The sequence below is a fragment of the Ursus americanus genome, chromosome 3 (assembly GCF_024610735.1).
Source record: "Ursus americanus isolate L20-20 chromosome 3, mUrsAme1.1.p, whole genome shotgun sequence".
NCBI lineage: Eukaryota > Metazoa > Chordata > Mammalia > Carnivora > Ursidae > Ursus > Ursus americanus.
Window position 1 is genome coordinate 51,858,788 of NC_142129.1, and position 25,890 is coordinate 51,884,677.

At 51.4% G+C, this 25,890-nt stretch overlaps 2 protein-coding genes across 13 annotated transcripts in view; both read left to right on the forward strand.

Moving 5' to 3' along the window:
- RAPGEF5 (Rap guanine nucleotide exchange factor 5) overlaps window positions 1-4,230 on the forward strand; it is a 328,587-nt gene extending 324,357 nt beyond the window's left edge. For all 10 annotated transcript variants that reach the window (XM_087860981.1, XM_087860984.1, XM_087860979.1 and 7 more), the window contains one exon: window positions 172-4,230. In XM_087860981.1, coding sequence (XP_087717107.1) covers window positions 172-290 — 119 coding nt within the window. In that variant the 3' untranslated portion in view covers window positions 291-4,230. The remainder of the gene's footprint in view (window positions 1-171) is intronic.
- A 14,629-nt stretch (window positions 4,231-18,859) lies between these two features.
- Window positions 18,860-25,890, forward strand: part of CDCA7L (cell division cycle associated 7 like) — a 170,241-nt gene continuing 163,210 nt past the window's right edge. For 2 of the 3 annotated variants that reach the window (XM_045793062.2, XM_045793065.2), the window contains exon 1: window positions 18,860-18,995. The gene's annotated coding sequence lies outside the window, so the exon portion shown is untranslated. The remainder of the gene's footprint in view (window positions 18,996-25,890) is intronic. The other variant, XM_045793066.2, reaches the window with a different exon arrangement.

Consider the following 25,890-nt stretch of genomic DNA (forward strand, 5'->3'; position numbering starts at 1 on the left):
CTGGACAAGCATCTGTGCCGTGAGGGTACCGATCTCCCTTCCGACACACTGGCTTGGGAGTCTGCCTGCTAGATGTGCTCTAAGCCTCGACGTGAGGTTTTACTGGTATTTAGAAAGAGCGTTTCTGCTCTCAGGACATTGACTGTCTTTTTTTTTCCTCCAAAAAAACAGGAGGTGACGTGTCTCCAAAGGAGCACCAAGAGTTAAAAGCCTACGTGACTCACCTGTATGTCATTGACAGCCAGCAGGCCCTGTTTGAGCTGTCGCACAGGATCGAGCCTCGGGCGTGAGCCCCCATCCCACCGCCTCGCCGTCCTGTCGCCGCAGCACTTGGAGCTGTGGGCATGTCGGTGCTGAGCGCGTTGCCTTCCTGTGAGAAAAGAAGTTGCTGAGTTTTATCAGCGTAAGACCTTGCACACGGGAAAGCCAAGCAGAGCGTGTTCAGGAAGTGATGGCAGCCACCAGAGATGGGGAGAGGCCTCTCCAAGCCGCTCTCAGAACGAGAAGGCAGAACAAGAGGCAGAAGCATTCTTGAAATGCAAAAGTCTGGTTTCTTACGACCGCATTGTTGATCCGACCCAGTTTTGATCTTGAGATGTGCCAGTGTCAAGACGAGAGCATGTCTTGTCCTAGTGACCAAATATGTCAGTCCAAGTGTGCATGAAACAGGAGTTTTCCTTCGCCTGGTGGTAGATTACCATTTATAGGCTGTCAAAGCAGCAGCTCATTCGAACACCTGAAGAAGTGACGGCGTCTCTAGATTTCCAGGGAAAAGGAGTGGCCGCTGTCAGTACAAACTGTGACATCACCAAAAGCCACTTGTGTCTAGGAAGTTAGAACCAGCAGCTGGCATCTGTGCTCTGATTTCCAAAAGGGAAATGTCAAGGCATGCATTTCTTTGCATCCACAATCACTTATCAATGTAGGCTTGCAGGGGAAATGCGTTTCTGCACAACTGATTTGCAGCCATAGGCTGCATTGCTTTGCCAATAAGGAAAAGTCGTAGTCATCTGTAAGAAATGGCCTCACTGTTTAATTTCCGGGGATGTTCTTCACATATGCAAGAAGATTCGCATTTCTTTTTTAAAAAGCACAGTGCCTGATAGAGGGTAGGCGCTCAGTAATGATTTAGAGGAAACAGAGTCCCAAAAGTCTGCCTTCTTGTGCCTGATGATGCCCTGGCCTCCAGCAGGCTCCTCCGCCCCCAGTACAGAATGGTAACGGCTAACACAGGGAGGTTAAGTGGGATCGATGTGGCAAGCACTTAGCACTTTCGAGACAAGAGCACGGTAGTGACTAGTGACTGCCCGTCTTACGGCAAGTAAGCACCCCCAGATACCCAAATGTCTGATTGATGCTGGACACTTAGAATTCTGCAGTCCACCTCCTAACCAAGGCCGGAGCCTTTCCGTAATTTGTCTTTTCCCCCCACAAAGTCTCAGAGTCTTTTAGTCTATTTTTATTCCTATTTTGGCTCCTCTAGTTAAAATCTCTTGTTATTCTGAAGAACCAGTTAGAGGATTTCCCTTGAGCTTCCAGTGAACAACAAAAGCCTGTGGGATACAGGAGTGAAAGCCACCACTGCCGGCCAGGTGCTTGTCACGTTGCTAAAATACAAGGGCCCTGCTTCATGTCCTCAACCTTCATTTTCCACGCATGTGAATTCTCCGCGCTCCTGCCCGTTCATCCCTCAGGTGCCTGCACAGAACTGCTTCCTGCTGTCCCATCCACACCTTATGACAGAGATGTGCCCGATGCTTGCTCATACCGTGTTAGCAGCGCTGTTTCCCAGGCATGGGAACCACACCGAGCTTGCGAGATCCACGGGAGGAACCACGTGGAGAAAATTTTTGGTAGGACTTTCAAAGAGACTCCATCTGTCCCCGCATGTAGAAACTGGAGTCCTAAAAACTAACAGGGTTATTAGAGAAAGGCACCATCTAGGGCTGGGCCACCCAAAGACAGGCTCAGGCTACCGGGTAATGGACTGAGACCCTGGAGGAGACAAGAGCAGGTGGAACCAGGGAAAACTGGCTCCTCTCACGGCTGGTCAAGGGGAAAGCTCTCCCCTCGGCAGCTATTGGGGATAGCAGAGGCTTAGCACAAAGGCCTGTGTTCCTGCCTTTTCTCTACGCTAGGGAGGACCATTTGGCCATTCTGCTCATGTCAGGCCATTTTGACGTTGTCTCCACATTTTACCATTAGCTCATTTCACATTAGATCTCCATTGCTCCAACCAGAACATTACCTCTTGAGGCCTCATTTTTCATGGAGAATGATTTCAGCATAGCTCCTGCTGCTTAGATCCCAATTCAGATACGTACACAGCCAGATGAGTCCACACATACATCATGGTTGAACACCTTTCGATGGTGTCGTCAGTATTCCACCTGGTGTGGGTAGACCCAGGCCGGGGAGCTTGTGATGCTTGCCCACAGTTCCCTCCAGCCGTGGTCACATGACTCTCAGGCCAGCAATGGGAAGGGTTTTGTGTAGTTTACATTTGCTTTTTCGTCCCTGTCTTCTGAATGTCAGAATTTCCAAGTCTTTCTGAAATTTAACAACTGTCTCAGATTTCCCAAGCCTCAGCAGCTCAGCAGTCTCCGAAGCCCTGTAAAGACTTAAATCTGTAGCTCAGGAATTGGAGGCGGGACCGTGGGAACCAGATTTAGCTCAGCATGAAACTTGCCGTGAGGAAGCGGGGCTGTCCCACAGGGAGGCCCCCTGTGAAGAGGGATGGGCTGTATTCCCTTTCCAAATATTTACCCACACCTCTTTGGAATACATTTTGTTCTGGCTGGAAGGGCAGGCTAAGATGTCGAAGCACCTTCCCAGGTCTTAGATTTTTGTGGTTGCATAAGCTCTCCATTTGCTCTGAAAACCTCCTGTCATCTGCCACTTTCCTCAGCAAGTGGCACATGAGCACTTCTCAGTGGGTTCTGGCTGCTTCCACACAACCCCGGACGGTCCTGTGGGCCTGTGGATTCCTCAGCATTCCAGCAAAGCAGCCCTGCTTAGAAGTTAGCACAGGACAGGTTCCTGCGGGCACAACTGCAACATTTCTGAAAACTTTCTCCCTACATATTTGCAGATGCTCCAGAGGCTACGGTGTTTTAAGTTCACTTCTTGTTATAATCTGTACAATTATTATGACCTACATTCACTTTATGTTAGTATCATTAATGATGTTTGAATAAAGACATTTTCCTAGACCCTTGTCCACAAGCAAGCTGGGCGGAGCATACATTGAATTCACAAGGATGAGGACAAAGCAAAAAGCGAGGCCTCCCCGTTGGTAGGGGAAAGGTGTTGTGCCATGTAGACTAGCCTCTGAGTAGAGAGAGACGGTTGAATGAAAGAGGGAGTAGTTGGTGATTTCTGGTCCTTGGAGCTGGGCTTCACCATGGCCCCAATCCCACTGCCACTGTCCTGTTACGGCCGTCACATACAGCACAGATCCCAGACCTCGCATTCTGAAATGGCACAGCTAATCCAAGCTTCTCGGAAATTAGGCAAAAACATTAAAATGGGGGAAGATCAGGTCCATTGCAGTTGTCTCATGTGGGGTTTCTTTTAAATGCTTCAAAGACATGTCCTTAAAATTTCAGCCTACTTATTAATGAGTGGGCCGTCATGCTTAAAACTGGTAGGTGGAAGAAAAGTTTTTAAAAATTGCCAAAAAGTTAGATGAAATTGTACTACTTACTGTATAAAGCAAAGCCGTATATACTAAACGTTTTTTAGCAGAGTAATATTTATTTGCATAGCCTATTTATTCGTATTACACGGTTACTAAATACTGGGATGAAATTGATGCCCTGGGGCAAGGACTCTCGCCTTTCAATGTACCATTACTTAGGATTGCTGTGACATTGTCAGCTTGCATTAACAATTAGAAGATAGAAAACCCGCAATCAGGGTGTCTACCTAACTTCTCAGGGACTACACTTCGTAGTTTTCCACCATTATAAGAGCTGGTAAATATGAAACATTTGTGGAATTACCAGAATTGCCATTAACAGTATTTTCTTTCTCCTTCTGTTGTGCTTTCTGCTTCTGTATATATGAGTGTGCTGTGTATTTATCGAAGCTAGTAAGCAATAATTTATATGTAAAAAGTTGCCAAGCAATATAAGGTGAAAACTTATATAAGTCACTGTTACCTTATCTTGTATTTTCGAGTGTTTTTTAAAAACTGCTTTTCCAAATATAAGATTATGTTAAAAGATACTATCCGTGCCTCCTAGCTTCTTGCTGCGTCTGTGGGCTCTGTAACCTGTGTCCTGGAAGCATATTATGCTCGCCGTTTGGAACCCAGAAATCATTTGCTCACTGAGAGGGCGACAAGTAGGTGGAAAGGTTCCCAGGTGGCCACTGAAGCCTGCATCACTGGTCGGGGACCTAAGACCCTGTGTGGGAAATGACATCAGTATTCTCGTATGCTGTCACCACAGTCACCGCACTCAAGTGGGATCAGGACCTCTCCCTTCCTCATCAGCCCAGATACCGAGGGAAGCTCCAGGCCCCGCCGGCGCCAGAGCCGCGGGTGGGACGGTGCAGCACAGGGGTGATGCCGTGCTCTGGGGCGGTGGGAAGACTCGGCCATATTATCGTTCAAATCTCTTCCGCTTCTTACGGGATGATCATACTTCCTGCTCACCGACGTCAAGCTTTGGCATGTGGTCATTCCTTCCTGTGAGAAGATTATGTATCTTGCCATGTTGAACTCAGGAGCGGCCAGATGTCCTGCCGTGTCCAGTGAAGAATGGGGCGAAGTGGTCTGTGCAGCCTGTAAACCAGAGCTTGACAAGGTGGCCATGCCCGCCAGGTCCCTTCTGCCACGAGCTCTCCCATGTTCCAGGAAGACGTGTCTCCAGCCGCCTGGGTCTCCAGCCTGGGAAGGACATGTCATTTGAGTGAAACATAAAACCTCAGCATTAGAAGCCACTGAGGTTTGGGGGTGATTTGTTACCTCAGCAGAATTTAGCCTAAGCTGATAAAGTCGCCCGGGGCACCTCTTTCTTGATAAACTGTCCTTTCCCGCAGTCCGCGTGTGGGCAATAGTCCTGGCTTTGCAGAGCCCCTCATGAACGAAACTACCTGTTGTCACACTGCCATGCAGAGGCCTTGTCTTCATACGGGAAAAGGTAAAGAAGACCAGAAGATGATCTTCTTGGACTCTCATCACCCAGAAGTGGCCCTTCTGGGTGCCAAGGGAAAGTGAGAGGTGAGAGCAGGGGTGCCTTGCCTCTGAGGGGACTCGGAAGCAGAGAGAGGAAGACCACTGGGTCCTAGCGCCGTCGTCCTCATCCATAATCACTTCATCCGGGAGGGTAGGCCTGGGGTCTGGAGCAAGGCAGGAGAAGGAAGGAGAATGGAAACCCCAGGCTGCAGCCTCAGAAGGAAACAAAGCGAAATTCCCATTGCTCTGGATAGTTGGGAGAGTCTCGTCATTGGAATTGCCCGTACTGGGAAGATGAACAAGGCTCCTGTTCAGGTTAGCAAACTTCGGAATGAACTTTCTGGTCTTGGCCCTGGTGCTCTAACTACAAAATCGTATTTCAAGACTGGAGAGCTCCAAGGCAGGCTTGGTTCTTCTCTGAGGCCGCCTTTGTATTTGCTTTCCATTCACTGCTAAAGAAACAAGGTTCCTAAGCTTTAGACCTGCTAATATTCTTTAGTAGAGTATTCCTGTTCCGGAAGGCAGCACAATTACGTCTTGGTTGGCAGAAGCAGCCAGCATCCTCTCCCAGCACGAGAAAGGCACACCCAACAAGCAAGACAGCCGTACTGTGCAGAAGCGTGCGGTCCCGAGTAGATGCACTTGGCTCCCGGGATGGTGAGCTGAGGTCCCTCCTCCAGCCACACTCAGAGCTGGGTCCAGTTGCAGCTCTCCGTTTTGTTTCTTACGGTGACATGATGTTTGCGCAGGAGGAACATGACCTACTCCACAGCCCTACTGTGGCTCCTCATGCCTGCGCCCCCCGCCCCGGGCTGGTGGGGACGCCTTCCAGGGGGTGGGTTCAGGTACCCTATGGTTACTTTTCAGGGCGTTTCTGCCACAGCGTCATTTCATTCCTCACCACGGCAGTCCCATGGTAAGCTCTGCGGCCACCCCTGAGTCCACTTCACCCCAACCTGGGGGTCCTCCTTGCATGGCTCTTGCAGTCCAGGGTGAAAGCAGGGCAGGGAAGGGGGGGAACTCTCCCAAGCCTTTCCCTGTTGGCCAGCCACACCACCTCACCATTTATTTCCTGCTGAAACGGTACCACATTACAGATCTTCTCAGTGCGCCTGGGCGTTTTCCCCTAGTAGGAGGAGAAGAACACGTCTACGTGTTGTGGACTTGCTCCTGATACCTTGGGCTGTTTCGGACATTCCCGGGTTTTAGACCTGGAAGTGGGGAGGGTGGAAAAGCCAGGCATTCCTCACTGAACTTCTCCCAGGGAGACCCATAGGCAGTCCCAGGCTGGGAGCCTTGCTTGTCTGAGATGTACCCTGGAAAGTGGCACTGAGCACTGCTCCCCGAAAGCCCCGTTCCTGCTCACAGGCATTTGGAGGTTCCCATGTTGTCTGTTTGTGGTTAGAGGCTGTAATTTCTAGTTAGAACTTGAGTGAAAATAATCGCGTTCTGAGAAAAATCCCCACAGTTGACCACTTGTTCTTATAGTCTTGACGAAAACAAAACCAAATACAGTGCAGCAGAAAGATTAAAGTCTTGGGGCACCTGGGTGGTACAGTCGGTGAAGCGTCCGACCTGATTTCAGCTCAGGTAGTGATCTCAGGGTCATGAGATCGAGCCCCGTGTCGGACTCTGCACTCAGCGAGGAGTCTGCTTGTGATTCTTTCCGTCTGCCCCTCATTCTCCTGCTCTCTTTCTTGCTCAAATAAACATATCTTAGAAAGGAAGGGAGGGAGGGGGAGAAAGAGAAAGAAAGAGAGGAAAGAAAAGAAAAGGAAAAGAAAAAAAGAAAAAGAAAAGATTCAAGTGTCAAAAGCAGTTAGCCCACGTGGGAGACCTAAGGCAAGGGCAAGATCTTTCCCAAGTTTTGTGACAACGGGTGGTCTCTGGTATCTCCTAACTCAAGTCCCTTTCTATGGGAGAATCTCATACGGTGATGCCACCACCAGGCCAAGTCCACAGTGTGGGGACCATCTTGCCTCCCCACTCCGACACCCCCTGCTTATCACCTTCTCCACCAGCATCCCCATCCCATCCCCCTGACTGAGCTCAGGCCCTGGCTGTCTAGTCCTTCAGTTGTTACAGTAATCTTCTACCTGTGTCCTTCCCTGACCATGGGCAGGCCCATGAATTTCCCCCCCCTATCATCTCCAAACTGCCCTCAAAAATTTTGTTTCCTGAAACACAGATGTGACCCTGCCTCTGTGCAGCTCAGAACCTTCAACAGAGCCTCCAGGCTATAGAACTAGAGCCCAGTTGCACATGAGCGCTTTACCTTCTGGCCTCTGCTTAGCTTACCAGGGCCCAAGAGATCGGGCAGAGGCCCCAGGAGACGAATGATTTGGTGCCCTCTTTAAACGGGTATTCTAGGGGGAGAGGGGATTGATTCCTACTAAATAATTGCTAAATACATATGTGAGGCTTATTTGCTACTTTCAAAGTGTAAAATCTTAAAGCCCTACAGATAACGCACAGCTGACTGGGGTGGAGACCCCTGACTGGGGGCGCCCAGGCCGCCAGAATCGCCTCAGGGTAATGAGCTCCTCCCCGCCAGAGACACGCAGACAGATCTGAAACCAACTCACTCCTTAGAGGAGGGCTGTGCTAGGAGACCTTTCCCGTCCCTTCCAGCCACCGGCTGCTAAGAAAGCTGGTGCAGATCTGTGATGGCTGGAGCGAATTGGTTTTGTTTTGCTTTGGGGTTTTTTTTACGGAAGTGACTTGGGTGATGTGGGAAATAAGAACTGTTCATGCTCCTTTGTATTCAGTTGACCCCGGCTGCGCCTCAAGCTGGAAGGGAAAAGGCAGGGGGAGGGGGCCGGAAAGGAGCCCCCGCCCTTTCCCTGTCCTGTGCCCGCTGCTGACTCCACAGTCCTACCCGAGATGAGTGCCGGCCATAAATGACCAAATAAAGCCCCTGGGATCACTGTGGCGGGGCCTGCTTCTGAGTAGCAGGCCGGCTACTGCCTCCTGTAGGGTAAGGAGGAGGCACAGTAAGGGTCCACGGTGTCCATTCAGCGGCCTCTCTATGCCCCGCTCTGCCGTTTGACCCCGGCTTGCCTTCTCCCAGCCCCACTGCCTGGATCCAGCACCCAGGTCGGCCCAGGCTCTTCTCCACGCCCCCCCCCCCAAACACATCGGGCCCGAGACCCCTTCCGTCCCTCCCAAATAAGGCTTGTCCACTCCAAAGCCCTCGTGGATGACTCCATCCCCCAGGGGACCCCCTTACCCCTATCCGAGTTCTTGCAAACAGGGCCCACCCATTGCTCTTTGAGGAACCACCTGTGTTGTCTTGCCTCCCATCCAGGGGGGGCTGACTTGAGGGTCAGAAAAAGGCTTAACAGTGTGGCCTCTGAGGCTGGACCATCAGGTTGAGATCAGGCTCAGACATTTAAGAGTTGGGCAAACTAGTGAAAGTTTCTACCTGATGCAGCTGCCGTTTCTGTGCATCATAAATGGGGGTTAATCTGCCCCTGCCCCCACCCCACAGGGTTGTATGCGAACCACAGTAAAATGCTTGTAAAGTGCTGACTACGACGCCTGGAACATAGTTGGCACTCAAGTGATAACTACCGGTGAAGATCATGGTGAAGACGACGACGACAGCAGTGACTGGATGTGTGCCAGGAGATTTGCACCCACATTTCTACTCTGGGCAAATCCCTGAACTTCTCTTACGCCTACTGCTCTCAATTGTCAAACAAGGTAATTAGCAACATCTTCGCCACCAGGCAGCTGTGACTGTGAAAGGGACAGTGCATGCGAGAGCCCTGTGTGCGTGCCAGAGTGAGAGACAAGTCAATTTCCCTTTGAATCCCCACGTGCCCCACACAATCCTGGGACCCAGCAACGGCTCCCAAAATGTGTGCTGCTTGATCTGAACCAAGATGTTTGCATAGAGCCTGCAAAGCTGGGGTCCTACTGATGTCAGCATTCACACTGTCATTCACAAACACAGGGAGAAAAAAGGCAGATCAGACCTTGGGCCTGTTCACCCCAGATCCAGGGCCACCGCCACTGGCAGCTCCCTGGAGGGCTTTTTCTTGGCTCCATCCCACCCCATCCCCTGCTGGGTCCCGCTCTGACCCCAGGCCCCAGAACCCCCTCCCGGGCAGCAGCCCCACCTAACGAGCTTCGGGCTTCCCAGTGGCAACCCAGAAGCATCATGGTTCTGACCCAAGACTGAGAAGGACAGACGCTTACGCTTCCCCTCAAAGGAATTTTCTGTGGTTTCATTTAGAGTCCGTTGGTGCAAGCACTAGAGGACTGAGCCCAGACTGAACCCTGGTTGGAGATGAAGTGCCCTTTGTAAGGCGGAAAAGCTGGAGAGGCGGAAAGCAGAAGGGACAGCCCACGCTGGATCTCAGGTTACAGTTGCCTCCTGTTTTTCTTCCCTCAATCACCCAGTAACTTCCTCTCTCCCCCACCTCTCTCTTATGGATAAGCTAACATGGATCTGCAACACACTTGGTCGACTCTACCGCATACACGTTTCTTGAGCACCTACTATGTGGCAGGTGCTCTTCTAAGTGATAGAAGCCATGAGCATAATTTCTTCACAGAGCTTCCATCCACTTGGAGAGATAGACAAGAAACAGGACCAGTAAGTAAAATCAGCAGGAGTAGCTCAGACGATAAGAAGCAAGGAAGGGGACTGGAATGTTCGACCCGACAGCCAGGGGAGGCCGTTGCTGTGGGTTGCATTGGTCCCCTCAAAACTCACGTGGTGGAATCCTAACTGCCAGGATTTCAGAATGTGACCTTATTTGGAGATTGGGTCTGTACAGAGGTTATCAAGTGAAAACGATGTCATTGGGGTGGGTCCTCTGGTAAAACTGGTGTCCTTGTAAGAATGGCAAATCCGAGGACCACACAGAGAGAACACCACACGAACATGGAGACAGTTGCTTCAAACCAAGGAGAGAGGCCTGGAACAGACTCTCCCTCACCGTCCTCGTCCTCGGAAGGAACTGACGCTGCCAACAGCTCCAGAACTGCAAGACAATAAGCTTCTGTGGTTTGAGCCATCCGGTTTGTGGTCCTTTGTTATGGCGGCCCGGGAAACGAATAGATCCTTGCTGAGAAGGCCTGAAAAGAAGGGAGCCGGCTGGCCCTGCAAATCCTTGAGGGAAAGGCATCCCAGGCAGCAAGAACAGGAGGTGCAAAGATCCCGCAGGTGCAGCTGGACTTTAAGGACCAGCACAGAGTCTGGTGTGGCTGGAGCCAGTCAGCGAGGGGACAGAAGCAGAGGAGGCCAGAGACGACGTGACCAGAACACACAGAGCCTGGTGTTTCCTCCAGCTCAAAGGAGAAACCACTGGACGGTTTCAAGCAGAGAATGACACGATCTGATTTGTGTTTTAACAAGATCATGCTGGCTGCTGAATTCCCAATAGACTAGAAATGGGGTAAGGGTGGAAGCTGGGAAATCAGTTAGGAAGCTACTGGAATGATCCAAGCAAGATACGATGGCGATTTCCACCAGGTGGGGGCAGTGGGGTGGTATGACATAGAACAATTCTAGATATGTTTAGAAAGTGGGTATCCCCACACGTACTGACAGACTGGATGTGGAGAAAGGGAGGAGTCAGGGTTAACCCTGAAGATTTTGGCTCAAGATCCCAGAATAATGCCATTGTAATTATCTGGTATGAGGAAGACCTTAGAGGTAGTGGGTTTGAAGGAGACTATCAAGAGCTCGGTTTGGGATGTGTTAGGCTTAAGGGGTCCATTAGGGAGCCAGCGAGAGTTTCTCTACACCAGACCTGGTGTTTATGCTAAATGTGCTGAACATTCATGCCCATCCATTTCCAGGATTTTCACCAGGGTCAAAGGGGAAAGCTGGGTGTTGTGTAGGATGGGCATGTGCTTTTGGTTGATTTAAACTAAATAATGATCCTTCAGACCGCCGGGTCCATGCTCCAAGCATGCCCAGCACAGCCGTGGAGAATGACTTGGAAGCACCCATCCCTTCCAAGCTCCACCCAACATGCACCACCCTGCCGGGCAGCAGGCTCTCTCGTGGGGCCCCCAGCTGTGGCTCACCACAAGCTTCCCCCAACCTTCAACTTTGACCTCACAGATTCATGAGGCGGCTGCCTTCACATTCAGGCTTTCTGTCCCAGGAGAAATGCAGAAACACGAGTTACATGTTTGTCATCCCAGATTCTGGAGGCTGCAGTTAGCCAAGTGGAATGCAATATGCCTAAAACCCGAATCGTGGTAGGCCCTCAAAATAAACATTTTAAGGTGGTCCCAGGCTTGCAGCTCGAATTTTCCATTGCACAAACTTTATCCATTATAAGAAAGGACTTTCTTTAATTCTCAGAACAATCCTGGGAAAAAGGAATTGTTATCTACAACGTGCTCAGCCCAGCTCACAGTGCACCTTCTATGGTTGATGGACAGGGGCTTTGAACCGGTCATGACCAAAATGTGGGGCAATAGCGACATCTGGTGGGCATGTGGTGATCCGGCGCAGAATTTAAATCGCCGTCAAAACTGCCGTTCTTGAGGGCCGGGTTAAATCGAAGGACACAAAGGGGCCCTGTTAAAGCCGGGGCAGAGGGAGAGGCGAGGGCTTTGCTGCCGTCCTTACTGGGCCTCGGTCCAGTAGGTTTTGTTCTCTGTTCTTCCAGTACAATGCAGAGTCTTTTTTAAAATACAGAAATCAGGGAATGAGAAAGGAGCTGAACTACAGAATGTTGACGCGCGAAGGAGTCAGTCAGGCACTGTAATCTGCTGTCTCCTCAGGGGATGAGGAGGGCGAGGGCAGGGATGGGATGGCCCAGCAAGTCCCCAGTCTCCCAGCTCCCCGCACTGGCCCTCAGGAGAAAGTGAAAATCCCAAACAGGGAGGAAGCAGCGCCTCCCATCTGACCTCCGCTTCCCCCTCTCCTCCGGGACTGCTGCTCACCCCCACCCCACCCCCACCCGCTCCCCAAGAGACCCAGGTTGCTCCACTCCCGCCCAGCTACACCTTAAGTAACCCTCGCTCCCAGGCCTTTGGACTAGTCCTCCAACAACCGGGTGCAGAGCGGTCCTCCGTGGCCTAGGAGGCGCTGTGCTGCACCTGGGCCTAGTCTGGTGACGCCCACTCGCCGGCCCCTCGGGGCGTGGACTGCCCCGCCTGCAGCCACCTGCCTGCTCTTCAGTGAAGGGACTCTTCCCAGGCCCCAGTCTCGGCCCCTCCAGGAAAGCTGCCCCCCCCCCACACCCCGCGGCTTGCTTGGATTCCCCTCTGAGGAGAGCCTCCGACCCCCCCTCCCCAGGTTGACCCCCTCCAATGAAGCAACGGCCTGTGCACTGCTCCGCCTCGCCTCCCCTCCTGACTGGCATAGATGGTGTCCCAGCGAACAGACTGTCGTCTTAACCACTGACTGTCAGCGTTCAGCACCCAACCAGGCGGGTGGCAGGTAGTGGTGTGGTTGCTGGGAGGCCGAAGGTAGCTGTCCCAGAGCCGGGGACAGGACACCCCTGGCTACACAGAGGCGCCGCAGCAGCAGGGGACGGGGCAGCGGTCGCTCTATCACCGGGCCCACCTCGGCCAGGGGGTCACTTCCAGGCCCCGGGAGGATGGCCGGAGCCATGAACCTGCCTGACAGGTGAGGATCTCCTGCCGCTGGGGGTGAGCCCAGGGAGGTCCCTTTGGGGCCCTCCCAGTGTTCTGGTGTCTGCCTGTCCAAAGGGCTGGTAGCAATTCCAGCATGTTCCTGAGCGATTATTGATCTTTCCCAGAGCCGATTCCAGGTAAGCCAAGCCTCAGGTCCATATGAGCAGCAGTCGTCAGTCTTGGAGTCCGGGGTCCACGTTGTCACGTTCTTCCTCGAGGCTCAGAAGCACTATCCACGGCTCAGAGGAGACGGTGGGATACATTAACTAAGCTGTGCTCAGAAACAACACTCGGACTGATTAGGGGTGTGGGGAATCCTCGTCTTCTGCTCAACTGTCACCTCCGCCCTGTGGGTTGCATTGGTCCCCTCAAAACCCCAACAGTCCTGCCAGGGCTGATTACGTTGGTGGCTCACCCTGAAGGCTAAGAATTTCCCCAGCTTTCGTAAGGCTGAGCGGTCCTATTTCCCCCGCCATTTACAAGCATCTGGAATATTCCCGGGTGTGGACTCAATGGGCCACCTGCAATCCACTAGATTGGAGTATTTGCCCCGGGGGGGGGGGCACAATAGGCACAGACAAAGGATTATTCCTTCCCTCCTCCTTTTTTTCCCATGAAGGAGACTTGAGGGCAGATCCAGGAGGAAAAGAAGGAAAAGTCGTCAACTTTTCAACCCTCAGGCACTTACAGGGCCTCCTTGGTTGCCACTGGGGCTCCTTTTGTTCTTTGCCCCAGGCCCAGTGGGGCCACACTTCTCTTCTCGGGAAAGGCCAGAGTCAAGATGCTGGGACCAGCCAACTCCCTAGAGGAACCCAGTTTCCATTGTGCATTGAAATGCCCATTTGCCTGGGGCTGAGTTTCCCCTCGGAATCAAAGAGGTCAGTAAAGGCCCGGGACAAAGCACAAAGCCTGGAAGCCCAAAGCCGCTCATAAAAATGGAGAGAAAATGGGCAATTCAGAGCTGTGCCAGCAGTGGGCGTGGGGCATGGCGCCTTCTCAGGCTGGCCGTGCCTGGCCATTGGGTCTCCAAACACTCCCTCTATTTTGGAGATGTCAGTTTGGTTTGAACCCAAGACTTGACTGTGTCAAGGTGGGATTAGGGAGAATCGACAAGAAAGAAGGCTCCTTCTGGATGACAAATTTGGCACTTCTGCATTTCATGCTCCCATAATAGGCCCTCCAGACACGGACAACACCATATGTCATTTTGTTATTTTTCTTTTCTTTTAAAAAAGGTTCCCAGTCCTAAGTTGTTTTGTTTTGTTTTGTTTAATGGTGCAGATCCTGGCCATTCAGAGCTGCTTAGCATCTTCCGTTAGATGTTTTTTTTAAAAAAAAAAAAGCCCAGTTTTTTCCTACTCTTACCTCTGCCCTTTGGTCTATTTCACTCAATGCTCTAATAGAAAGATTCCCGGATCATGAGTCAGAAAACCTGCGTTCTGGTTCCTGCTCCACCTTCTTCCCACAAGTGTGACCTTGGGCAAGTCATTTCTCCCCTCTGAGCCCACTTTGCTAACGTGCTGTGACCACACAGAATCACAGGGAGGGAGGAGACATGGCTTGGCTAGTTCACTGTGTCATCATGTAATAACTTTTGATTCACTGTTGGGGAGTTCATATGTTCATTCATTCACTCATCCATCAAATATTTAATATATGCAGAATCATCACAGGCATGAAGATACCAAGTTGACTAAGACCTGGTCCCTGCCCGTGAACAGGCAGCACTCCGTGGTGGAAAGTGTACTGATTTTCTGAGGGATACAGCCAAGTTCCAGCACTAATTAGCTTTATGGGCTTCACTAAGTTTGTAATTTCTCTGAGCCGTAATTTTCTCATCTGTATAATGGGCTTATTGTATAGGGTGACTAACCATCCTGTTTGCCTGAGACTGAGGAGTTTCCTGAGACACAGGACTTTTAGAGCTAAAACTTAGAAAGTTGGACGAGTTGGTAACCTAAAAGAAAGATGAATTGAAGGGACACATAGACAGGGTAGCACAGTGCCCTGCCTCTAATGGCGGCTCTATAAATACAGTCCCCTGCGTACATGGGCACCTGCAGACATATGCGGGCGTGCACACGTGTGCTCATGCACGCACACACCTCATTACATGGTAAAGGAAAAAGGAAAAATGTAAACACACAAATATGGTACAGCTCAGGCAGCAGGCGCGGGGAGGAGCCAGACTTTTGAACGGAGCAAGGAGAGGTTGCAGAGAGCAGGAGCCTGGGAGCTGGGCATTGAAGGGGCAGGTGGATTTTATCAGGTGAGGGTCATGACTGGGAAGGTGCGTCCTATGCGTGAAACATTTGTAAGCGCACAGAGGCTAACAGCTTAGAGCTCTTAAGGGGTGTTCTCTGGCTGCTGACAGGTGCTGAAAGCAGAGGCCAGCAGGAGGCTAGTCTAAGAGTCCAGGAGAAATGTACCCGTGACCTGGACCTGGGTGGCAGCGTGGGTGTACGGGGAAGGCGACAGATTGGAGAGATATTTAGGAGGTAAATCAAGAGGGATTGGACTCAGAATGAATTTATTGAGTTAAGTAAATAGATGAATGCATGCATCTTGAAAGGTGTTCGTAAGGAGACATGTACCCTGGGAACTGCCTTAAATTCTACTGACATTTTTGATCCACACAGTAAATGTGATGCAGAGAAATGATCAAGGCCATGTTGTGACTTCTGTGGGTCCTAGACCTTTGCTTTCGTGAAACCCTCCAGCATTAAAAAAATAAATATGTAAGTATTTATATATAAAGAATATGCAAGTATATATGTATATAAGCATATTGGTAAAAAGAGGAATATGATCCAGGAGTATTATATTCCTTTTTGTCTCCTGATTTTAAAACTTTTTAAAAAATCTTTATTTATTTATTTGACAGAGAGACAGCCAGCGAGAGAGAGAACACAAGCAGGGGGAGTGGGAGAGGGAGAAGCAGGCTTCCTGCTTAGCAGGGAGCCCGATGGAGGCTGGATCCCAGGACCCCTAGATCGTAACCTGAGCCAAAGGCAGACGCTTAACAACTAAGCCCCCCAGGCGCCCCAGAAATTTTAAAACTTTTGTAGGTCCCTGAAAGTATGGTGGACCTTAGACTCTGGGCCTGTGGTGCCTGAAGGATGAGGCAGCCCTGGAAGCCCACCAGCTTCTGCCCTTGCGGACTTTTCTCAAGTTCAGCGTGGGCACAGAGCACCATCTAGTGGCTCCCACATTTGTGCTGCAGCTGAGCGCTTCTGCCCTGATGAAAGAGTGAATCTGCAAAATCTTCAGTCGGAACCCCAGACCAGACCCAAATATCTCTCGGTTGGTGAATGGATAAACAAGCAAACCAACCATCCCACAAGAAATTACAGTATATACATAGACTGGCAAACATTCAGCAATAAAAGTAACGAGCTACTGTTGAACACGAGGAGGATAAATCTCAAAGCACAGCACCAAGTGAAAGAAATTAGACCCAATGACATGATATATACTTCAATTTATATGAATTCTAGAAAAGGCACAGGTATGGAGACAGAAGTTAGATTGTAGTTTGCCAGGGGCCGGGGGTTAGAGCAATGTACAATGTGTTAACGCTACAGAGGCACAAGGAAACGTCCATGGTCTGAATGTGCCCCCCCATGGACATGTTGAATCCTCACCCCAAAAGCTGATGGTGTGAGGAGGTGGGGCCTTTGGGAGGTGATTAGGTCATGAGGGTAGAGCCCTCATAAATGGGATTAGTGCCTGGTAATAAGAGGCTCCAGAGAGATCCCTAACCCTTTCCACCATGTGAGGAAACAGAGAAGGTGCCAGCTAGAAACCAGGAAGCAGGCTCTCACTGGAACCTGACCTTTCTAGTTCCTTGATTTTGGACATTCCAGCCTCCAGAACTGGGAAAAATACATTTATGTTGTTTGCAAGCCACCCAGATCAATCAGGAACATTTTGGGGGATGCATATATTTTTCTTCGTGAGTATTGTCACATTTATATTACTGTATACATTTCTCAAAGCTCAACAAACTGGGGCCCTTGGTCGGCTCAGTCGGTTAAACGTCTGCTTCCGGCTCAGGTCATGATCCCAGAGTCCTGGGATGGAAACCCGCATCGGGCTCCCCGCTCAGCAGGGAGCCTGCTTCTCCCTCTGCCCCTGCTCCTTCTCTCACTCACTCTCAAATAAATAAATAAAATCTTTTAAAAAATAAATAAATAAAAATCCCTTGGCTATTTTTCCATCATGCAGGCTCCAGCTTCCCACTCAGTTCCTCTCCTGCATCCCCCTCAGGAGCAAAGCCAAAGTCTCCCGCTCGCTTCTGTTCCCACCACCAGAGCTCAGCTCCAGGCCACACTCTGCCCATCTAAATCTATTTTGCAACTTGACAGAATGAAAGCGTCTTTCGTTTTTCCAGGGTCCACCCTCAGCAAGGCACGGTGGTTATAGACGGCAAGTCACTTTCCTCTGTTAGAGCTTCTACTGCCCAGTTGTCCCCCTGGAGGGCTCTCCTTGGCAGGCAACCCTCTGCTGCTTCCAGAATGCTCCATGAGCTAGGATGTGGTGCCTCGATTCCGTTGGCTCGCAGGAGTACCTAGTGGGACCCGGGGCTTTATTGAGTTTTTCCTGAATTCTTTTATGTTCTCATTGGTATGAACATCTGTCTGCAATGTTGAGGCAGAAGAAGAGAATCCCAAGCAAGCTCCATGAGTCTGACTCAGGGCTCCATTTCACAACCATGAGATCATGACCTGAGCTGAAATCAAGTCACACGCTTAAATAACTGAGCCATCCAGGTGCCCAAGGTGCCTCCTTTTTGCAATGAGATAGCATTGCTTGTATTTTATCATTTGTCTTGCTGAATGGCTTTGATTTGCTTTAAGTAAATACCTCATGGGAATGTCACTCAATTGAATTGCTTCTGCCCATGACATACAGAATTTCATTTGTACTGAGTTTCCTCCTGAAAACAGTGAGCAGTGTGTGTCATGTCGACAGCCCTGCCTTGGTGACAGAACGCATCAGGGCACTTGCAGGAACAGGGGCTCTGGTCTGCAGACAGGACGATGGCTTTGCCCGCTGGGGGAGGGCCTGCGTCCAAAGAGAAAGCCCGTGGGCCACCGAGGGCCGCTGAGCTTGCAGTGGCGCCCAGGAACCGGGAGCGTGATGTACAGGGTTACAGAGCTGATTAAGACCCACGGCTCAAAACACAGTCCTTCTGGAGCTGGTTCCCAGGCAGGATCTGAAGCAGAGCTCGGCTGTGCTCAGCCACCGGGCTGCACAGCGCACAGGACTGCGATCTGGCACGCCTCCAGGGCACATGCGGGGTCGTGGACACGTGACCAGTGCAGCCACACAGAGCCCTGGGCTCAGAAGGGCCCTGCGTGGGGTGTCGTGCTCTGCCGCTTCCATCTTGAAAGTCTTCATGATTTTTTGTGTGTTTTGTAAATAATGTCTGCTGGGACCGTGGAACGTTCACCAGGGCCTTGGAGGCTCTTCAAGTTGGGAGGGCTTTGTCTTTTAGCATAGCTTGTAGTGTTTGTTGCAAGCTGGACATTATGTGCGGAGTGAAAGGAATCGAGGGAAACGGGCCGTTAGTGCGAGGGCCTAAGGCTCTCTGGCTCAGGGTTGGCCATGTGGACGGGTTGCTGCCGCTGTAGGTGTGAGAAGGGAGACTTTCCTCTGGTGTCCTCGTTTTTGTCTCCCGTGTTGTCCTCGGATTTCCCCAGAGACTTCTTAAATATCTTGTGAGGCGCTAGAGCTCTCAGCTTCCCGGGGAGCATACAGGAGCCTCCGTGACCCGGGAGGCCGGGGGAGGGGAGCATTCCGCAGCCCCCCGGGCGTCTCCGGCCCTGCAGGGCGGTTCCTCAGGTGCGTGCTCCGCACGGCGCGCAGCTGGGGCGGGGCGGCCCGAGGGCCGGGCTGGCATTTCCCTTCCCCCAGGCTCGCTACGGGCCGACAGCCCCTCCGGAGGGCAGGCCTTGTTAAGAAGCACGGGCTTCTCCGCGCGTGTTTGAGGGGCCGTTCGCCCCCAGCCCCTTTCCAGAAGCAGGAGGGCACCTTCCTCCGATCTCCCCTCGGAGCCTGGCCCAGCGGTAACTCTCATTCGGGTGTGGGAGCCCCTCTGGGACCCGGACTCTCGGTCCTGCCCGCAGGGGCCTCCCGCGGCTCGTCAGCTACCCTGCGGGTGTCGCCGCCCGCGCTGCTCTCCCGGGGCCTCCGGCCGGTAAGTCCCCGTTGTCGGGAACCACCTGCGCGTCTCGCCAGTGCTGGCGGCCGTGGCCTGTCTCGTGGCCTCAGTTCTCTGACGGATTTGAGAAGACTTGTTGGGTTTCAGTTTGTCCCGCGTTTCTTGTTCTTGTGTGGGGAGGCGGTCAAGAAAGAATTCTTGAGATGTTTTTGGTGCGAAAAGGTGGTTTTAGGAAAGCACGGGGACAGGACCTGAGGGCAGGAAGAGCTGTGCATTTTGAGGAGTGATTGATTATATACTTTTAAGTTGGGGGGGGTGGAGATCAAGGAAGTTTCTGAAAGCATTTTCGTGTTACAGACGACTTACAGGGTCCTGGAGGTCTGGCTTTTGTCCAGCTAAGGTTGCTTTTTGCCTCTAGCAGAGCGTTAACATTACGACAGTTGTGAACTCCTTGAGGATTGTCATACTGTGCCTGTCCCAAGTGTTTGTCCGTGGACCGCAAGCTGTGAGGAAATTTATTTATTTGAGAAAGAGAGAGGGAGAGCGTGCACGTGGTGGGGGAGGGGCAGACGGAGGGAGAGGGAAAGAATCTCAAGCAGGTTCCATGCCCAGCCCAGAGCCCGACTCAGGGCTCGATCTCAAGACCCCGATATGACCTGAGCCGAAATCAAGAACCAGACACTTAGCCTACTGAGCCACCCTGGTGCCCCAGGATATTAAATTTATCTACATTTCTCTTCCCTTTGTTCTCCTCATCCGGCAAGGCAACTTCCAGACTTCTTTAAATGCCTATCTGGAAACCAGACGTTCATTGACACAAGCTAATTTTTTCCTGTACAGTTTTAAGTATAGGGGAACAGTATGGTTGTGGAAAAGAGCATGGGCTTTGGAGACCTGGTTGGTTACGTTAGCTGTCCAGCCTCTCCTGACTGCTTCACTTAAAACCTTGCTGCTCAGAAAATGTATTCCGAGATCTAGCATCTTCCAAATTTGGGAGCTTGTTAGAAAAAGAGCTTCTCAGGCCCCACCCAGCACCTATGGAATCAGAATCCCCATTTAAGCAAGATCCCCAGGCCGTTCCTGTGCATGTTAAAATGTGAGAAGATTCAACCTCAAGTCACTTCAAACCTTTGAGCATTGGTTTATTATCTCAGTTCCCAAACTGTGCATGGAGGCAGACTGGGGCACCACCGTGAACTCGCAGGCGCTCTCTGGGAGATTTTCAATTTTTAAGGGAACCTCCAGCTTGAGATAGTTCCATTTCAACATTAAATCATATTCCTTTTGATGCTGTTGTATCAGTGAGAAGCTAGGAATTGAGCCGTGATAAAATACTAATAGTGTGTCAAGGTCAGTATGGAACCAGAAATGGGTGGCGATGTCCTGATTTCAAAATCTCAAGAGCTGTGCAGGGCCCACCAGGTGCCTCGTTGTTCGGAGATCATTACACACTACATTGTTTGAACCTGTCTACAGAATCAATAGAACTGCTAGGTATTGCTTTTCCTAGGCATGCTGCCACAGAGCACGAGAACTGAGAAAGTTTGGGAACCTCGGGGTTAATGTTTGCTTGATTACTTCTCTCTCACTTGATTTTTGAGTGGATTAAATGATAAAAGGTATAATAAATCCCTGTCCATTGAATATTGGTTCACTTCACTTTGCCTTTGTTCAGTCTGCTACTTTTCCCGTTGAGCTTCATCTGCCTCCTTTAAAGACAAGTGCAAAGCCATCCTAGCAAGGTCAAGGAACGCTGGCCTTATGAGCAAGCTGTGTGTACGAGGCCATAATCAGTTGCCGTCCTGTACAGTGCTTCTGTTGGTATCAGTCCTTCTTGTTTACAAACCACTTCACATACACAACCTGAACTTTTCACAACCTCGTGAAGAAGCCATTTTAGAGAAGGAAAACTAAAGCCCTCAAATTCAGAGAGGTTGCATAATTGCCCAAGCTCACACAGCATTCTTTTCTTCCCGAAAACCAGTGCCCCTTACTTCTCTTGCTGCCTGGAGGGAAAGGAAGATCTGCAAGAACTGGGTGGAATGTGGGTAGGGAGTTTGAATTTGAACTCTGCGGCTGGAGTGCTAGCTTCCTGCTGGAGCTGAGGCCTCTCACTATCACTAGGGAGGGCCGCTAACAGCTGGTCTGAGGGCCACACTTGCGATGCCATGGGATGATTGGAGCCCAGTTCATTGCCCCAACTTGCCGTGAAATTGCACAGGGCCTAGGACAGCAGTGCATGCCAGCCCAGCCTGCTGGGATGATGGCGTCTGGCACAGAGCAGCTGCCACCGAGGAGTGGCCATTCTCAGATGATCTCTACCTCCTCAATGACTGGAAAGAAGTGCTACAATCTTTAAAACGGAAAAGCACCTCGGAGATTGCATCTTACCCACTCCCTTGACACACCCGGCTTGCCAGCTGCCGTGGGACACACTCTTTAAGACGAGCTTCAAATTCCCAGTGCCAGGCACTGAGTATGAGGGAGCTTGCGAGGAGCAGGTGGGACCCCAATTGCTTAGGTAAGATGCACACTCCTGGCTCCTTCTGTCTCTGGTGGGCAGCTAGAAGTAACAGAAGTTACCCGCTTACAGAGGCTGGGCTCCTGTTGTAGGACGGCAGGGCTCTGGCTCACAGAGTCAAAGAATGACTCTCTTGGACACAATAGGGTGAAGTGAAGGGAAAGTTATTAAGTGAAGGGGAGAGCAGAAAGGAAAGAAGCAGCTCTAGACTGCGAGGGGTCCCGAATGGGTTGACTCCAAGGGCTTTAAGTGGCCGTCTTTTATTGAAAACTTGACCAGGAAGCCTGTGCCTTGAGATTCATGTGCTGTCTTGGTTTGAGCAAGGACTATTGATAACCCCCTCAAATGACTTATTTCCTTGAGGTCTGGTCATTTGCTGTGATTACAATATAGCCGCCAAAGAAAAATACTCCCTAATGTCTGGGGCCAGGTGGTCTGGTCTATTCCCTTATCTCTTGCTCACTCTGTCTTAGCGCTTCTGCCCTCCAGGAATAGTTTCAGAGCCTAGTCAGGGGCCCCCTGTCTCTCCCTGCCTATGCCTTAACCCTTTCCTTACTCACTAGGTGAGGGTGGCATTATCTAACCAGCAGCCAGATAGCTATGCTGTGAGTGTTGAAGAAAGGGAACTTTATTCTGCTTCATTTATTTCCATTTTAGGTGATTTAATGAGCCCTACACACACACACACACACACACACACACACACACACACACACACACACAAAGACAGTTTGGGAGGGTTTGAGTAGATCTGGGGATTGGTAATGGACTCTGGTCCCCATGTCAGGGATGCTTATGACCTGGAAGGGCTGGGACAATTCATGGAAGGCAGAGGAAGCCTCCATAGAGAGAGCTTTCGAGATGAGGAGAGCTACATCAGGGCTGAACACACCATTGCCTCTGGATCCCTCATTTGGTCCTTGTCCAGATCAGGAGTGACCAGAAATGATGACCATCTGTCCACTGTTTCTCAGCCTCCGGCCAATGCCAAGGAGGCCTGGTGCACACGACTGCTCTGCCCACCCGAGCCTCAGTCCAGTGGGTGGAATGTCCTGCTTTCTTCCTTTTCCTTTTCCTTGGGTCTAATTCCTACTTAAGGAAGCAGTGTACAGAATCACTTTCATTTTTAATACTAACCAAATCTAGCATGTGTGAAGAAGTCTCTAGTAGCGTGCCTTGCCAAATACCCCTGTGTTCATTAGCTAGCGCTGCAGGAACAAAGTCCCACAAACGGAGTGGCTTACTCAGCAGAAATGGATTGTCTCATGGTTCTGGTGATTAAAAATCCCAAATCAAGGTGTGGGCAAAGCCATGCTTCCTCCGAAGACACTAGGGGAACAAACTGTTCCAGGTCTCAGTCTCTGGTCGTTCCTTGGCTTGTGGCAGCACAGTCCTGTTCTTCACATGACATGCTTGCTGTGCGGTTATCTGCCTCCAAATTTCCCTGTTTTATAAGGACACGAGTCATATTGGGACCAGCCCCACTCCAGTATGACCTCATCTTAACAATTATATCTGCAGTGACTCTATTTCCAAATGAGGTCACATTTTGAGGTGTTGGGAGTAAAGATTCAACATATAAATTTGGGGGTGGGGAGGACACAATTCAAACAATCACTCATCCACCCCCCAACTAACCCATGAAGAAGCTGAAGCGCAGAGAAGATAAATAACCTTCCTGGAGCCACACTGCTAGGCAGTGGCCAAGCTGGGATTCAGACCTGGAGCCCATTACCCAGGGCACTGGTTTTCCTAACTTTGGCAAGAACCAGCATCACCCCCGGGCTCATTAGAAACGGACTGTGGGAGCCCACCCCCAAAGTTTCTGGTGCCAGAGGTCTGGGTTGGGGCCAGGGCATTTACATTTCTGAGTTCCAGCCGATGGCGCTCTTGCTGCCGGTGCAGGACTCTAAAAACCACTGCACCTAGGGCTTCTCAGGCTTCCCTGGGCATAAACATCAAGGGGAAGTTTTGTTTGTTCTTTTGAGTAGATCTGTGGCTCACTCCAAGAGATTTCAACTTGGTAAGTCTGGAGGGGCCCAGAAACGTGTATTCTTGACAAGCAAGTCCAGAGGTTCTGAGTCGCGTAATGAGTGGCCACACTCTGGGAAAGCATGTGGTTCTTGCTCCCCGCCCTGCCCACCCCTTCCCCTCCCCCCAGGTCCTCAGCTTTGATTGCTTGTCGGAATCACCTGGAAACGCGCTGCAGTACCGAACTGATGGCTGGGATTCATCCTTGAGGCTTCTGCCTTGATTGCATTAGTGGGGGTGGTGGCCTGAGCCACGGGGTTTTCTGGGTTGTTTTTTTTTGTTTTGTTTTGTTTTTTTAACAGTCTCCTAGAGGGGACTCTAATGTGCAGACAAAGTTGAGAACCACTGCCACAGGCCCAAGCGTGGTGAAAAGCTGCTACTGGCCGGTTACTGTGGGTGCATTTCCAGAGCATTCGTCCACAGAGTCTGGGCACCCCAGGAGCTCCAGTTTTACCCTACCACTAAGTCAGAAGGGTCTTGCTTGTTACTAAGAACTTTTGCAGCCCCAAAGCCTGTACTTTTCCCCAGAGAACCAACATTTTTATTCCTTCATTCTTTCATTCACAAGAGGCGGTGTGGTGCCCTGGTGAGCTATGAGGACCCTGGAGCTAGGTTGCCTGGGTCTGACCCCAGCTTCTACTTTTGCATGGAGCATGACTGCATGTACATTATTTGTGGGGTGCCTGGCTTCGCTTGTCTGAAAATCTTGTCTCCTAGGGTGGTTGTGAGGAATAAGTGAGTTTCCTGCAGGTAAAGTTCTTATAACAGCACCTAGCACAGTGTAAGCTCCAAATTAGTGTCTTACTACTGTTCATTGGACGAGATGTATTAAGCAGCCAATGCCAAGCACTGGGGTAACAACAGGGAATGAACCACTAACAGGGAATAAAAACCTGTACCCCTGAGAGCTGACAATGGAGGGAACAGGAGATGACAACTCAAAGGGACTAGGTTATTTCTGTCAGAATCCCCAAGATGTCCTGAGGCACCCTTTCCCAGACTGCGTGTTATCTGCGCCCCCCCTTGGGATGTGAAAGCCCTCATTCCTCATGTTGATGGTATTTGGAGGGGGGCTTTGAAGATGTAATGAGGTCATCAATGCAGGGCGCTCATGAGTCTATATAGTGCCCTTATGAGACGAGACCGCTTAACCCCCCTCTGCCCTCCCTCATGTGAGGCTGTAGCAAGCCTTCATTCTGGAAACGAGAACCTCACCCTGCTGACACCTTGAACCCTGACTTTCCAGGCTCCAGAACCCTGAGACATCCACTCCTATGGCTTAAGCTGCACCGTCTGTGGTATTTGTTACAACAGCCCGAGCTAAGACATACTCTAAGTGAGAGAGATCTCGAACTCAAGTCCTGTATCTCCAGGCAGTGCGCCATGGGACCCTGGCCCGGGCAGGGAGACAGGGATGGAGTGGGCGTGGAAAGGCGGGGAGGGAAGTTTGCTGGGCCACGACTGTCATTCTTCCACTGCCTTCCTCTTCTTGGATTAAACTTTTCCGAGAAAGCTGTTTGGATCTTTCTCCCCCACCTCGTCTGTCCTCTCTATCTGCCTTCCAGTGGTTCGCGGGGAGGTTTCCCGGTCTGGCTAGGGCTTGAGTGCTCCCGCCGAGGTCCAGCCTGGGGAGTGTGGGTAGGACGGACGTGAGCGGGGCGCAGACGCAGGGCCACAGGGGGAGTGCTGGCGGAGCGGCGGCTCCAGGGCCCGGCGGGCAGGAGCGCTGGCGGGTAAGCGGCTTTTCCCCCTTGGACCGTATGGTCGCTTCCTGCCCTTTCCGTGAGGCTGGTTCCCAGACAGAAACGCTGTCGCCTGGTGGGCTCTGGGGGGCGCCGGTCCTGTGATTTCCTAAAAGCCGTGGACTTCCTGCGAGACCTTGCCGCCAGCGGGGCTCTCATCCGAAATTTGCCCCAGGGCCCCCATGGGCAGCGGCCATAAGCCGGGCGAGGGAGGGCTCTGCGCCCCTGGCTGGACCCCCTGCCCCACGCGGCTGCGGGGATGCTCGGCCAAGAGCCCGGTCCCCAAGTCGCACATACCGCCTTGCCTCAGCAGGTGTCACTGTGGTTGGGAAAGTGACCGCCTGCAAATGCGCGAAGGCTGTGCACGCAGACTTGGCCGGGGGTGGGGGCGGGGAGGGGACACTAAAAAGACAGAGATGTTCCCCGAAAGGAAGAATTGTTCCCGTTAGCACTTTGCACCTCCTGCGGCCACGGTGGAGGCAGAGGGGCCTTTTTTGCAAAGCAGGGATGAGAGTTGGATCAAACTGGTCCAGTCAGGTGAGGTCTTGGGTCCCCTTCTCCCTGGACTTCCCTGGAGCCTTCAGGGGTGGTTCTCAAAAGACACCACCACTCTGTGAGGAGCTGTAAATGCAGATCC